Source organism: Grampus griseus (assembly GCF_964374135.1).
Source record: "Grampus griseus genome assembly, chromosome: 14".
NCBI classification, from domain to species: domain Eukaryota; kingdom Metazoa; phylum Chordata; class Mammalia; order Artiodactyla; family Delphinidae; genus Grampus; species Grampus griseus.
In genome coordinates, this window is record NC_139008.1 from 72,339,752 (window position 1) to 72,354,029 (window position 14,278).

At 43.8% G+C, this 14,278-nt stretch overlaps 1 protein-coding gene across 1 annotated transcript; it reads left to right on the forward strand.

Annotated features, from left to right (window-relative positions):
* Nucleotides 1-597: 597 nt before the first annotated feature.
* On the forward strand, nt 598-4,370 carry SRSF6 (serine and arginine rich splicing factor 6). The gene is made up of 6 exons (XM_082669954.1): nt 598-828; nt 1,055-1,203; nt 2,497-2,621; nt 2,772-2,980; nt 3,207-3,290; nt 3,396-4,370. Exons 1-6 carry the CDS (start codon nt 722-724, stop codon nt 3,757-3,759), a joined length of 1,038 nt encoding a protein of 345 aa, XP_082526080.1. The 5' UTR covers nt 598-721; the 3' UTR covers nt 3,760-4,370.
* The last annotated feature ends 9,908 nt before the right edge of the window (nt 4,371-14,278 follow it).

Below are 14,278 nucleotides of genomic sequence, written 5' to 3' on the forward strand. Positions count from 1 at the left end.
ATGACGGCTGTGAGACCACGATGACGGCTGTGAGACCAAGAGGGACAGAAGCCAGCAGGGCTGTGCGCGCCCGGCCGGGTCCCCACGACCTCGGAGCGCAAACCTCGTACGCTGTGGAAAAGGGTACCTAATCGACTGTGTCCGAAAGCACCTTCCCCACCAGCCGAGCGTGAGCCGAACGACCCGCGGAGAAAATTCGAGCCTCGTTTCCCGGGACCAATCAGAGACCGCGGCGGCCTATTATGACAACCTCGGGAACCAATGAAAAAAGGGATTCTCCTAGCGCCAGTCCTGGAGAGATCACACAGAGGAACGGTTCGTTTTTTTATTTTAAGTACAAATTAGAAAACAGGTCCGCGACTGGAGACGGAATACGACGTTTACAAGGATGTGTGGAGAAAATTCGGTGAGCTGGTAGAACCTCACTTCCCTGAAACTTGGCGGACAAGAACTCGCAAGTCACCCTCGCGCCCAGCGCTCCGGCTTAAAGCGCGGGAGGGTAGGTGCAGCGCGCTGACGCCACACGCCGGGCCCCACCCACAGCCGCCCGCCCTTATAGCGTAGCCCAGGCGCGCGCGCACCATTGTGTGGCTGGACTCGGCCGCCGCTGCGGAGGGAGGTGTGTGTCCGGGCTCTCGCCGTCCCCGCACCCGCGCCGCGGCTTCTGCCTTGCGGTCCGCCGTTCGACAGCCAGCCCTCGGGCCCCTCGCCCGCCACGGACATGCCGCGCGTCTACATAGGACGCCTGAGCTACAACGTCCGGGAGAAGGACATCCAGCGCTTTTTCAGTGGCTATGGCCGCCTTCTCGAAATAGACCTTAAAAATGGGTGAGTCTGGCCTGGGTGCCCACGTCCGTCCGCAGCGCCCCGGGCCTGCGGCGGCAGGGCAACATCGGAAGGAGGAGACGGCCAAGGCCGCGGCGCCGCGTGGCAGGGCCGCCAAGATGGCGGCGGCGCGGGGCTGCGGGAGCGCGCGGGGGGAGCGGGGGCGCGTGCGTGCGCGCCCCCGGCCTAACGACTCCCGCCGGTCTCCCGCCCTCGCACCGCCCCTCAGGTACGGCTTCGTGGAGTTCGAGGACTCCCGCGACGCCGACGACGCCGTTTACGAGCTGAACGGCAAAGAGCTCTGCGGCGAGCGCGTGATCGTGGAGCACGCCCGGGGCCCGCGCCGCGATCGTGACGGCTACAGCTACGGAAGCCGCAGTGAGTCCCACCCCCGCGCGCTCCGCGTCCTTGGGACCCCGGGGGGCGGGCGCAGGCTTAGGGGGGCCGGGGTGGGGCCTCCCAGCCGGGCAGGCGCGGTGGCCGGGGTCGTTTGACTCGGGTGTCCCCGGGGCCCGCTGCCTTCACGCCTGCCCGGTGAAGACACGGGACGCCGGAGCGCGGGGATTGGGTGGTGGGTTTTGCCTAGCCAGGGTTTGGGTGTTTGGGGGCGGGGTTGCTAAGCTGGGAGGGGGTGACGTGCTGGGCCCCTGTCAGCACTGTCGTGGGCTCTGCCTACGGAGGAAGTGAGGGATGGCTGTATTTGTTGCATGCCCCTTACTTACCTGTCAGTGCATTAGCTGGGAATGTGAATGATTTAGCCTAGAAGTTTGGGGACAGGCTGGGGTGGAGGTGGGGTCGGGGCGGGAAAGGGGGTGGGGTTTTAAGAGTAGATTTTAGTGTTATTCAAATTGGCGGGGGCCAAAGGAAATATTCTTTAGCAGTAATGTGGTAGTCTACCACAAAGTAGATTTAAATGAGCTTTATGCTGTATTTGAACTAGTTGGGGCATGTTATTGGGAGGAGGTGGGGGGATTTTTGGTTATGTTAAATGTTTGATGTTGAAATTGTTGCATGTTGAATTCAAACTTTTTAACAAGTCCTTGATGTTTCAATTTGAAAGTGACCAATGGGGCTGAGGCTGTGTCCACTGAGGCTAAGATGACTGCCTTTCCTGATTGGCCTTGGCTTTTCCATACATTGTGTGACCCTTGCCCTATGACCCTTTGGCTGACCTTACCGGAAGCCATGACGACAGCAGCCTTTTGCCATTAGACGCAGGGTGATGGTGAGGATTCCAAGGGTTAGACAAAACTGGTTAATCTGAACTAGGTGACTGTTACCTTGCGTGTTTTGTGGCCAAACCACCACCAAAAACCTCACACTGTGATGTAAGTACTTAGTGTAACTAGTAAACATTTTTGTAAAATGTAGAAATGCATGTAATCAGTTAAGTTTTATATTTTACAATGTTCTGTAAAATAAAACTTAGCGAGGTAAATTGAATAAAGGAGCAGTCACTTTCTAACAGAATGTAGGAGAGTTTAGTTGGATTTAGTCTATTTGACTTGCCCTTAATTTAATTTATGGCAAATCACAACTGTATCAAAGGTTTAGCAATATAGTAGCAAAGTCCTACTCCAGTAAATAAAAGTTGATATGTTTGTACTAACTTTCAAAAACTTGTATCCCTATCACTACAAAGCATCTAATTGTTCTCTTCATGTGATAAAGGTGGTGGAGGTGGATACAGCAGTCGGAGAACCTCTGGCAGAGACAAATATGGACCACCTGTACGCACAGAATTCAGGCTTATTGTAGAAAATCTTTCTAGTCGTTGCAGTTGGCAAGATTTAAAGGTGAGTGCTATGATGTGAGGTAAAAAAGATATGACTAATGGTTAAAAGGTAGGGTTTTGTATTGCTCTTTCATTTCTGAGGATTGGATTTAACGCATAGTTGTTTTCTCTTTAGATTTTTGGGTCTGACCAGTCTTGTTGCTCTTTTTAGGATTTCATGAGACAAGCAGGTGAAGTAACCTATGCGGATGCTCACAAAGAACGCACAAATGAAGGCGTCATTGAGTTTCGCTCCTACTCTGACATGAAGCGTGCTTTGGATAAGCTGGATGGTACGGAAATCAATGGGAGAAATATTAGACTAATTGAAGATAAACCACGAACAAGCCACAGGCGGTCTTATTCTGGAAGCAGATCAAGGTAACTTATTGAAGGATATGGAGAAGGGAGGAAACAGTATTTGCCACAAAGAAAAATTCAGTCAGCAGTATTTCAATTGCTGCTTAATTGAAATTAGGTCAGTTCTTAGTTTCTTTTGTTGCATCATTTGGAGCAATTGTTGGTTAGTCTATTTTTCATAAATTGTACAAACATTCACATCAAGATGTCTTGAGATAAAGATTTATTGTCACGTTTCTTGTTACAGGTCACGGTCTAGAAGAAGGTCACGAAGTAGGAGTCGTAGGAGCAGCCGCAGTAGATCTCGAAGTGTCTCAAAAAGTCGCTCCCGGTAAATGTGTCCTTGAGTGTTTTTCTGAATTACATACTTTATGTTTATAGAGTGCTTATGTGTTTGGCAAGGTACTGAAAAAAAAATCTGGCTTTTATTGTCTAGATCCAGGTCTCGGAGCAAAGGTCGATCACGTTCTCGTTCAAAAGGCAGGAAATCTAGATCAAAAAGCAAATCTAAACCTAAGTCTGATCGAGGCTCCCGTTCGCGCTCTCGGAGCAGATCGAAGGATGAATATGAGAAATCTCGAAGCAGGTCTCGTTCTCGATCTCGTTCCCCCAAAGAAAATGGGAAAGGTGATATAAAGTCAAAGTCCAGATCAAGGAGCCAGTCTCGTTCCAATTCACCCCTACCTGCTCCACCCTCAAAGGCCCGTTCTGTGTCCCCTCCACCAAAAAGAGCTTCAAGATCCCATTCTAGATCTCATTCAAAGTCAAGGTCACGATCCAGATCGAGTTCCAGAGATTAACCCAGAACTCTACATTCTTTGCACACTATTACGGAACACTTTCCTACTTGCTTAGGCAGTTACTCTTCCACGTTTGTACTTGGCCTCTTCTGCAAGAAGAGTCTCCCGAAAACAGGGGCATACAAAAATTGGATTTGTAGCCAAATTTGATGAAAAAGATGAGATTCTAAAGAAATGGCATGAAATCAAAGATCTTCTCCCTTTGTAGAATTAAGATAACTTTGATTTTATAGCTTTTGAGCTAAAATAACTTTTGTAAAGATTAAGCTCATTTAGATTTTTTTTTTAAGTATTTCAGCAGCATCTGCTGCAGGGGTTTCTGTCATTGTTATATTTGTTTGCTTAATTTTAAATTAACCGTTTCAAGCTTTGAACACTTAAGGCTTTAGAGGGAGAACCCAATTTCCAATTATGTTGGCTTTTTATAAAGCTTGAGTTATGTAAGATTTCAATAAAAGTTTGCTACCAAGATGATTGCCTTATTGAATAGGTCACTCTTAAATTCCTTCAAATACTGATTATCTTCTATCTGTGGAAGTAATGTAAATTCTACTTAAGTGTAAAACAAGGCAAGTCTCAGACCAGCAATAAATTATTCAATTTGGATAACATTATTTTGTCCTGTTATTCAAATTTGCCAAAGTCATATTGGCCCCCTAAACAGGTTAAGTTAAAAATAAAAGATTTTATAGTCGATCTGTTATGCAATTTTGCCTAAATTAATAGATTTTTTAAATAATGAAACCTTTTTCAAACTTAAATTGATTGAACTCTTCAAAAAATAGTTCCTGTTACTTGGGATCTTATCTAGCCTGGAATCCCACTTTCTGGAAGTGGTCATTGTAATTAGTGTTTTGTTAGAATAAGGTTCCGTGGTCTTTAATGTTTGTTATGTAAAAATGGAAGTAACCTTTCTTTGATCAGAAATTTGGTGTGTTATTCAAAATGGAAAAGCAAATATTTCATTTTCTACTGAAAGATCCTTAACAGGCACTTAAAACAGATCGCTTGATAAATCAGTTTTACTGATTAAAGTAAAATTCCACCTAACAGTCCCCTTTAGTTAGTGGGGTTCTGTGATAATTGGTTAGATCATCCTTGTAGAACTTTATGTGGTTGGCTTGGAAAAAATTTAAATGGGTTAACCCTAAACTTTTGTACTTCGTCATGAAGGGTAATGAATACTGTGGAAACCAAATTTTATAATACTGCGAATTTGTAGGAGTTACTGGGTTACCAATTAGTCCATACATCCGTTAAGCCTAGTTAGTTGAGATTGCAGTTTGAGAAATGAATTACCATATATATATACATATATATATATATATATGTATGTATCTCTTTCTCCAGATTGTTTAAATAAGGTAATTTCATTAAAAGCACTCATTAATCTTAGTCTGAAATCAAGATGTAGGTTATATGGCTCAGCTTTAACATCTTCCTGGGAGCTGTCACTCTATATAAGGTGTTAAGGGCTGGGTAGTGTTAGGGTGTGGTGGGTACCACTCATTGTGCTGCAGGGGGGACTAGAAAGCATCATAATCTAGAGTTGGTTTGTAGGTTCAGATAATCCAGAAGGCAAGCCTAATCAAATTGAGACTGTGTGGAAAAGGTTGAGTCAAAGATCTAGTTGCCAAAGTGACACTGTAACTGCTAGTGTTTGCTCATGTAAAAAGACTTGTTCTAATAATTACTGGGCTTCCTGTTATGAAATCTTAGAGCCTAATCTTAGGAACATAGTGCCCCAGAATGTTGATGCTTCTTCCAAGACCTTGTTTTCTTTAATGCTTTTGATATATTTTTTTTAGATGTTCGTAAGAAATATGGTTTGTTTGGGGTTTTTTTTCAATATAAGCTTCAGATTTTGAGAGAAGAAACTGGTATCTGTAATTATAGTTCATTGTTTTGCCTGTTTGAAAGAACAAAAGTTAGGACTCTTACATGAGGAAGCAAGCCTCCACTGCCTTTCAAATTACATTTAAGGACAAGTTACTTTTAAGAATTGGCTTTGACCAAAATTCTCTTGTTTTCAGCGAAAGAACAAAAGCTTTTAAAACCACAGCCTGTTAAAATGAAGGAGGGGAGCACTACAGTGTGAGATTAGGCTTTCTGAAAGTGTGCAGCCTCCTTCAGCTGGGCTTCCTTGTGTCCATACTCCATCGCATGGTAGTCAGGTTTGTTTGCATTGTTAGCTCCCCCCCCCACCCCGTGGGTGATTGTGTAGGTAAATGTCTGCATCCATAAGAATTCAGCAGCAAAGGCCAACTTATTAAAATTCTGGTTCCTCTCCCACACCTGTGGACCTACATCATTGGATGTGCTAAACCACTGTATGTATAACGCTGGCCCACTTGACCAGTGAAATGTTTAGTTCCTTGCTAACTTTGAAGTAGAATCTGAGTCTCTACAACTTGCCACATGTTCATCTGTGGCTAGATGGAGTATTAACCTGGTGGAGAGCAAACTAGAAGTGAATGATAACTGGATCCCCCTTTCTTTTATGTGGTAGCGTGTGGACATGCCATAGTGCCTTTATGGCCAGTTCCAGTCCTTCCTGCTCCTGTGACTTAATGTTCCACTCCTGTGTTGTTACCATCTTTTCTCTTGGTATCTTCTTTCTCCCACTTTGTTAACCTGCTTTGTGCTTTATTACTTCAATAAAATGTTCACTGAGGGAAAGGCTTGTTTTGAGTTTATTGCGTATTCCCACTTAGCGCCAAATATTTGGCAGATGGTTTTTTGAATTTGAGTTGCCGTTGGCAAGTTTCATTCCTGATTTGAGTATGCGAAAAGGTCTTGTTTTCAGCTCCTCAGAAACATGAGGTTAGGATCAACATAGTAGATGGTTTAACTGGCTTCAGTGTCATCCGCAAGGTGGTAGGGATAACCCCTCATGGGTGGTGAAGATGAAAAGTTAATATGTGAGAAGTACTTAGAACAGTACCATAATAAGTAACTATGCTGTTACGAAGGACTAAACATGCTAAGTCTCTGCTATTGCCCTGCTTCAGTTTTCACACAGAATTTACCCATTGTTACCTTGTAGCAGTTTGAACATTTTCTGTGACAATTGCTCAGATAAACTAGGGAGCTCAGTCATCTTTTCCCACCTAATTTCACTTTTATTTATGTTGCTTTCAGAAAGCATTGTTTTCTACCTTCATCCAGGTTTTGTGGTTGTACACAAATCTTGTGGAATGTTTTAAGTTCCTGATTTAATTTTTAATTACAAAAGTAGTATGTCCTTGGAATATTAAGTATCGCTCTTTTAGAGTCCACTTACTAAGGTAGCTGCTTCTAACACAGTGTATTTGCCCAGACTTCTCCAGTCGTAATGCCTATGTGCTTCAGTAAGGTATTCAAACCATGAGTGTGTTCTGCGACTTGCTTTTTTTTTTTTTGGCCAAGCTGTGCGGCTTGTGGGATCTCAGTTTCCCAACCAGGGATCGAACCCACAGCCTCGGCAGTGAAAGCGAGGTGTCCTAACCACTGGACCGCCGGGGAAGTCCCAAAATATTGAGCTTTTTGAGGCAGCAACCACATCTTGAACAAGATACATCTTTGTGTCCCTAACACCGTGTATGCTTCCATTCACTAAAAGGATGTGTATTTGCATTTGTGTAATTGGTCTTCTAGATCCTAAATAGCTTGTTTAGATTTGCTTGGCTGGCTTATAACAACTTCACAGATGGGCCCCCAGCATAGTACTTAATAAAGTGATAAAGTGAATAGAAAGGAATCATGGTTCAAAAATCAGAAGGTAAATACAAGAAGTTAATAAACAGTAAATTCCATCCTTGACCCCTTGGAGGAAGCCAGGATTACTAGTTTCTTATGCATTTCTGGAGATGCAAACCCGGTAAAATTAATGTTTCCCAGGTAGTTTGATCATAGCTCATCTGAATTTTACAAAGTCAAGTGATATTTAAGTAGTATACCTTCTACTAAGAAACTCTCACGTGTAATTTATATTATTTATTGTTAACATCCAGAAACTTGCACCCATTTTTGAGATCATTACTGAGAAAGGTATGTTATTTGTATGTTTGTTAACAGAGGCAGGATTTAAGTCCTGGTTCAGTTCTTAACAGCCCTAAAGTATCAACATCTATTTCAGATACTCATTTCCTCTTAGTGAAAAGCATTGAAGAGGCATGAATGAGCAGTCTTCTTTTATAGTTATTTTGATAAAATTTCAAAATTAGGAAAAACTTGCAATATAGTACAAAAAATTACCCTTTGCCATTCACCAATAATATTTTGTTTCATTTACGCTGTTTTTTCCTAAACCCTCTGGAAGGTAAGTTACATCTTTCTGTTCTATCCCTAAAATTTTGTGTATTTCCAGGGACATTCTCATATAACTATAGTGTCTGCCTATCAATACCAGGAAAATAGCTTTGATATAATCTTATCTCATCCACAGTATTTATATTTTGTCAGTTGTCTAATAACATCCTTTATGCTTTTTTTTCAATTGGCCCAGGATCATTTGCTGCATTTAGTTGTCATGATTTTATTTAGTCTCTTTTAAACTGGAACAGGTCCTTGGCCTTTCTTGACCTTGCCATTTTTGAAGAGTAAAGGGTGGTTATTTTGTAGAAGTTTTCTCAATTTTGGTTTGTCTGATGTCTCCTCATGATTGCATTTTTGGCAGAAATATCACAAGAATGAGACTGTCCTCAGTGCATCATACCTAGTGGCACATTGTGATAATAACCTGAATCAATTATGAAGTCGCTTTTTCCCTTTATAGTCAATTTGTGGGAGATAACCAGAGCCTATTCAATACCCAGTTCCTATCAAACGGTCACCCACTATTAACATTTGTTGATTTTTTAAGTTTTGTTCATTGGCATTCTGTCGGGGTGCTTTCTGTGGGGGGTAGACTGTTTTAAAGGTCAGATCTAAAGAAGGGGTGTTTGGGTTTTAGGAGGGGAAGGAATCCTTTTGGAGACTGACAAAGTTACTGAACGGAGAGCTTTGATGGCATCAATTTGTACTCCGTTATTGTGGAAACCAGGACAGTGGTTCCCCTGGCCAAGGGCCGAAAGGGAGCTGGAGGTAACTTTTACGTAGATGAGAGGAATATGCAATAGAAAACTGTCCTCAGCTATGAAACAGTGTCTTCCCACATTGTAGGCAGTGGGTGCGATCATCAGAGCAGCTGGCACAGCCACTTGTGAAATAGTAGCTGCCTGTGTTGTAAACCATTCCAGGGGACTCCCTGGCGGTACAGTGGTTAAGGACTCCGTGCTTTCACTGCCAAGGGCTCGGGTTCGATCCCCGGTCGGGGAACTAAGATCCCGCACACCGAGCGATGCAGCCAAAGATAAAATAAAAATTTCCATGATTAGAGTAGTCAAACCTTAATGTTCTAGCCAGGTGAGAAAAAGGTAAAGCAGAGTTGCTGAATATGGTGCCCAAGTATTAGAAATGTCAGTACCCCTTTCCAGTCATTCATGAACAGCCTTGCATGTACTATTTAAATATATTGCTGCTACTTTTATACAAAAGTTCAAATACTGGCTAGAGAATAGTGTGATGGACCTCCTGTGCACTCATCCAGCTTTAACTATCTATATGCCTATCCACTTTCTCTACAGATACTTTTGAAGGAAATCCTAGACATTTCAGCTGAAGATGGTTCAATATATACCTCTAAAAAGACATCTTAAGTCCCATTTATCTATAGGGTCCTCCAGTTTTTTTTTCCTTGCACTGTATTTGGAGTTTTTTTGTTTTTTGTTTTTGCAATGTATTTCTTGAAGGTCACTGTTGAGTAGTTTCTTGGTCTTGATTTCACTGATTGCATTCTCGTGGCATCCTTTAGCGTGTTCTGTCCCCTGCATTCCCTGTGAATTAATAAACCTAGAGCAGTGGTTCTGGAAGTGTGGTTCCTGAATCAGTAACATCGGCATCACCTGGGAACTTGTTAGAAATGCACTTTCTCAAGCCCCACCCCAGACTCACTGAATCAAACTGTAGGTGGAGCCCAGCCATAGGTGTTTTAACAAGCCTTCCAGGTGAATCTGGGGCACGCTCAAATTTGAGACCCATTATTCTGGAGGCTTTTTATAAGATTCTGATTCATCTCGTTCATATTGGCAGCCACTGATCTTTGTCAGGATCTTTGTCAAGATCCATTAATCCATGAACCCTTGATTTTAAAACTTTTTTTCAACCCACTGCAGTTCTTTTTGATGTTGCTTTATTCTATCTTTGATCAGTGGGAGTCAATTTAAGTTGCTTCCTGAGTTCTTTTGAAACAACCCTAATAATCTTAGCAGTTTTTTTGCTTTCTGGTATAAGATTTCCAGGCTCATCTATCTAGTCCCAAACCTGCAATCAGGCATTTCTCCCAGGAGCCCTGGTTGCTGCTTTAGTCTCAGGAGCCTGAGTCAGACCCACTTGCTGACCTTGGAGAGCTTCCCAGAGAGGCAGGAGGCAAGTGAGACTCCCCCCAGGGGCATACAGAACTGGGTGGCAGCCATTTTGGGGAGCTCATTCTACCATGAGGTCACTGGTGCTGGCAAGCGCCATTTTGGAGTCCTCCCTGTGGCCTATTAGTGCCAGGTGCTAACCCACCAACCAGCAGGCCAGCATCAGTCCCAGAACACCCCAGCCCCACAGCCAGCTGTGGCCCAGGGTTCAGCCTCACCTACCACTGCACCCACAGTAATCAGTTCTGCCACAACAGAAGGGCCACAGAGCCCACATGGGGGCACCCCTAGAGCATATAGCACTGGTGACCAGAGGGGAGTGTGCTGCTGGGCCCCATAGGACATCTAATAAGGCCACTTTTCCAAGAAAGGGAAATGTAACTGATCTACCTAATACAAAGAAATAAAAATAGAGATTTAGGCAAAGTAAGGAGACACAGGAATATGTTCCAAAGGAACAAGACAAAACTCCAAAAGAAGAGCTAAGCAAAGTGGAGATAAGTAATCTACCCAATAAAGAATTCAAGGTAACGATCATAGAGATGCGCAACCAACTCAGCAGAAGAATGGATGAGCCCTGGGAGGAGTTTAACAAAGAGTTAGAAAATACAAAGAAAAACCAAACAGCTGAGGAATGCAAGAATAAAAATACACTAGAAAGAATCAGCAGTAGATTAGATGATATGGAGGAACAGATCAGTGAATTGAAAGAGTAGTGGAAATCACCCAAGCTGAACAGAAAAAAAGAATTTTTAAAAGTGACGATAGTTCAAGAGACCTCTGGGTCAACATCAGATGTACTAAGTCTGAGAAGAAGAGAAAGGGGCAGAGAATGTGTTTGAAGAAATAATAGTTGAAAACTACCCTAACCTGGGAAAGGACACAGACATCAAGGTCTAGGAAGCAAAGATAATCCCAAACAAGATCAATCCAAGAGGTTCACACCAAAACACATTGTAATTAAAATGGCAAAGAGAGAATCTTAAAAGTAGCAAGGGAAGTAGAATGGAACACCCGTAAGGCTATCAGCTGGCTCTTCAGCAGAAACTGCAGGTCAGGAGGAAGTGGTATAATATATTTAAAGTGATGAAAAGAAAAAAACCTACAACCAAGAATACCCAGCAAGTCTTATCATTTAAATTTGAAGGAGAGAGAAAGAGTTCTAGGGACAAGCAAAAGATAAAAGAGTTCAGCACCACCATTTTGGATTTCTGACCTCCAGAGCTACAAGATAATTAATTTGTATTGTTATAAGCCACTAACTTTGTGGTCATTTGTTCAGCACCAATTAAAAACTAGTAAGGACTTCCCTGGTGGTGCAGTGGTTAAGAATCCGCCTGCCAATGCACGGGACATGGGTTCGAGCCCTGGTCTGGAAAGATCCCACGTGCCGCGGAGCAACTAAGCCCGTGTGCCACAACTACTGAGCCTGTGCTCTAGAGCCTGTGAGCCACAACTGCTGAACCAGTGTGCCGCAACTACTGAAGCCTGTGTGCTCTAGGCCCACGTGCCACAACTACTGAGTCTGTGCTGCAACTACTGAAGCCCACGCACCTAGATCCCGTGCTCCGCAACAAGAGAAGCCACCATAATGAGAAGCCAGCTCACCACAACAAAAGCATAGCCCCTGCTCACCGCAACTAGAGAAAGCCCATACGTAGCAATGAAGACCCAACGCAACCAAAAAGTTAAAAAAAAAATAAGCTTAATCCAGTGATTTTTTTTCCCATTGTTTTTTTTAAAATGTTTTTTAAAATTTATTTTATTTTTTTGGCTGCGTTGGGTCTTCGTTGCTGCACGCGGGCTTTCTCTAGTTGCAGCAAGCAGGGACTACTCTTCGTTGTGGTGCGCGGGCTTCTCATTGCAGTGGCTTCTCTTGTTGCGGAGCATGGGCTCTAGGTGCACAGGCTTCAGTAGTTGTGGTGTGCAGGCTCAGTAGTGTGGCTCGTGGGCTCTAGAGCACAGGCTCAGTAGTTGTGATGCACGGGCTTAGTTGCTCCATGGCATGTGAGATCTTCCCGGACCAGGGCTCGAACCCATGTCCCCTGCATTGGCAGGCGGATTCTTAACCACTGCGCCACCAGGGAAGCCCACCCATTGGGTTTTTCAGTAGCATCATGAGACATGAATTCTATCAGTATGTTGAGAACAAGATTCAGATATTTAGCAGGGTTGGGGTAACAGAAATAGCCGAGGCTCTGGCCCTCACTGAGACAAATTTACCTAGTGGTTGCAAACATAAGCTTCAATTCCCAAAGCCAAATACAAATTTTGTCAGTTTCTGATGCTTTGGAAAACATACACCCATACACCTATGTCCAGGGGGAAAGCAGGACCTGAAGCTAATCATATTCGGAAACTTGCACCTCCCCTGCCTTTTCCACCGTGGGACCCCCAGGTCAGGGGTATCCAGTCTTTATACAGGGGATTCAGTTTCAACTCCCAGTACCACATGGACCCAAGATCCCATCTCCCATCATTATGTGTGTGATGAAATCCAACTCCCTATCCAGCCACCTCCAGGACAAGAGAGACATCAGGCCACCCCCTGGTTGCTCTGTTTCCATCTTTGTTTCTGACTCCTTCTGACTTCCCCTTCTTTCAAGTTCAGCCATGAATTTACTCTCCTTCCTTCCTGGCTTGCCTGCTTCCTTCCTCCCTTCCTTGTACTATTTTATCCAGGATTTTGGGGTGTCTGTGCTACAAAATGCTCCCTATTAGCAAAATGTGCCATACCGCTGAAAGCAGAAGTGTTTTCCCACTTACAAAAAGGGCACATCCGGATGATTTCGTAAAATACATGGACCGCCCCAATGGTGAATTTTAAATCTGTAGGAACAGAAAGGTGTGGGCTGCTCACAACAGTGTTCTCTGTGCTTCTATTCATCAACATTTCAAAAAGCTTTGGGTCCGCTCTTTGGTAGGGGGTTAACTTGGAGAAGACACTGGGGGCTATTAACTTGTCGAAGAGGGGGCTGTCTCGTGAGGGAAGAATTGGACTTGATCACTTTCTCCTGAGGGCAGATTGGACCAGCGGAGCAAACTCTGGCTATATTAGAGGGAGAACCTTCCCCAAACACATCCACTTGGGAGGAGCTCTCCATCCCTGAAGGTGTGGAGGCAAGCAGGCCCACCAAAGGTATCAAGACCACCAAAATACTGTTAACGAGCAGAAAAAAATAATATATCGGCAACTCACACCCGCATTCATTGTTTATTCCTGCGTCCCACTAGCTCAGATTCCACTAGTCTAAAAGACTCATTCCTTATTGAAATTTATGTGTTTGTGTAGTTCTGTCACTTTCCTTTAATCTTCTGAATACCTAAAATAAACCTTTTGGAATCTAGAACAAGCACAGTCTGGGTAGAAATGAGAAAAGTGAGTGGATGGTGTGTATGTTGGTGTGAATAAAGAGACTTCCATTGTTATGGCAACCAGCATCCTCAACTGCTGTAATCCTGTTCCCAATAATACGAGTTGTGATTAAAAACTGACACGGCAGCGAGGAAGGACACATGTAATGCGTTGGTGTGGCAACCAGAATAAAGTCTGCATAAATTTAAATCTGATGATCACAACAATTAGGGGAATTTGCCTACAATTAATTAGGAACTCTTTTCTCATCTGCACTGGAAATCAGGAGCCTGGAGGTCTGACCTGTGGCCATGACCTTAGGCCAGATGGACCTCAATATCCTTTTCTGTAAAATAAGAGGTTAGATTAAATCACTAATGTGGGTGTGGGGCACAACTCGACTGTACCAAGAGTTGCCCTGTTTTCATCTGCATGCAGTACATCATTAGTCAACAAACGTTTATTGAGCACCCACTCAAGTGTCCAGCCCTGTGCTAGGTGCTGGGGATACACAAACCATTGTGTTTCCTTCCCTCTCGGAGCTTGCAGTCTCTTAACCTCTCCAATAACACAAATCTATGTGAAGTTACAGCTGCCGTACGTTTAGAGGCATTTTGTGCTACAAGAACCAGTAACAGGGAGATTTGACTAGTTAGATCAACCAAGGAAATCGAAGCACAGACAGGCAATGATTTGCGCAAGGCAACACCACCACGGGAAC

Coding starts and splice junctions, on each gene's coding strand:
- SRSF6 (XM_082669954.1), top strand. CDS start 722: ATGCCGCGCGTCTACATAGGACGCCTGAGCTACAACGTCCGGGAGAAG. Junction 2,622..2,771: donor GCAGTTGGCAAGATTTAAAG/GTGAGTGCTATG, acceptor TGCTCTTTTTAG/GATTTCATGAGACAAGCAGG. Junction 2,981..3,206: donor TATTCTGGAAGCAGATCAAG/GTAACTTATTGA, acceptor TTCTTGTTACAG/GTCACGGTCTAGAAGAAGGT.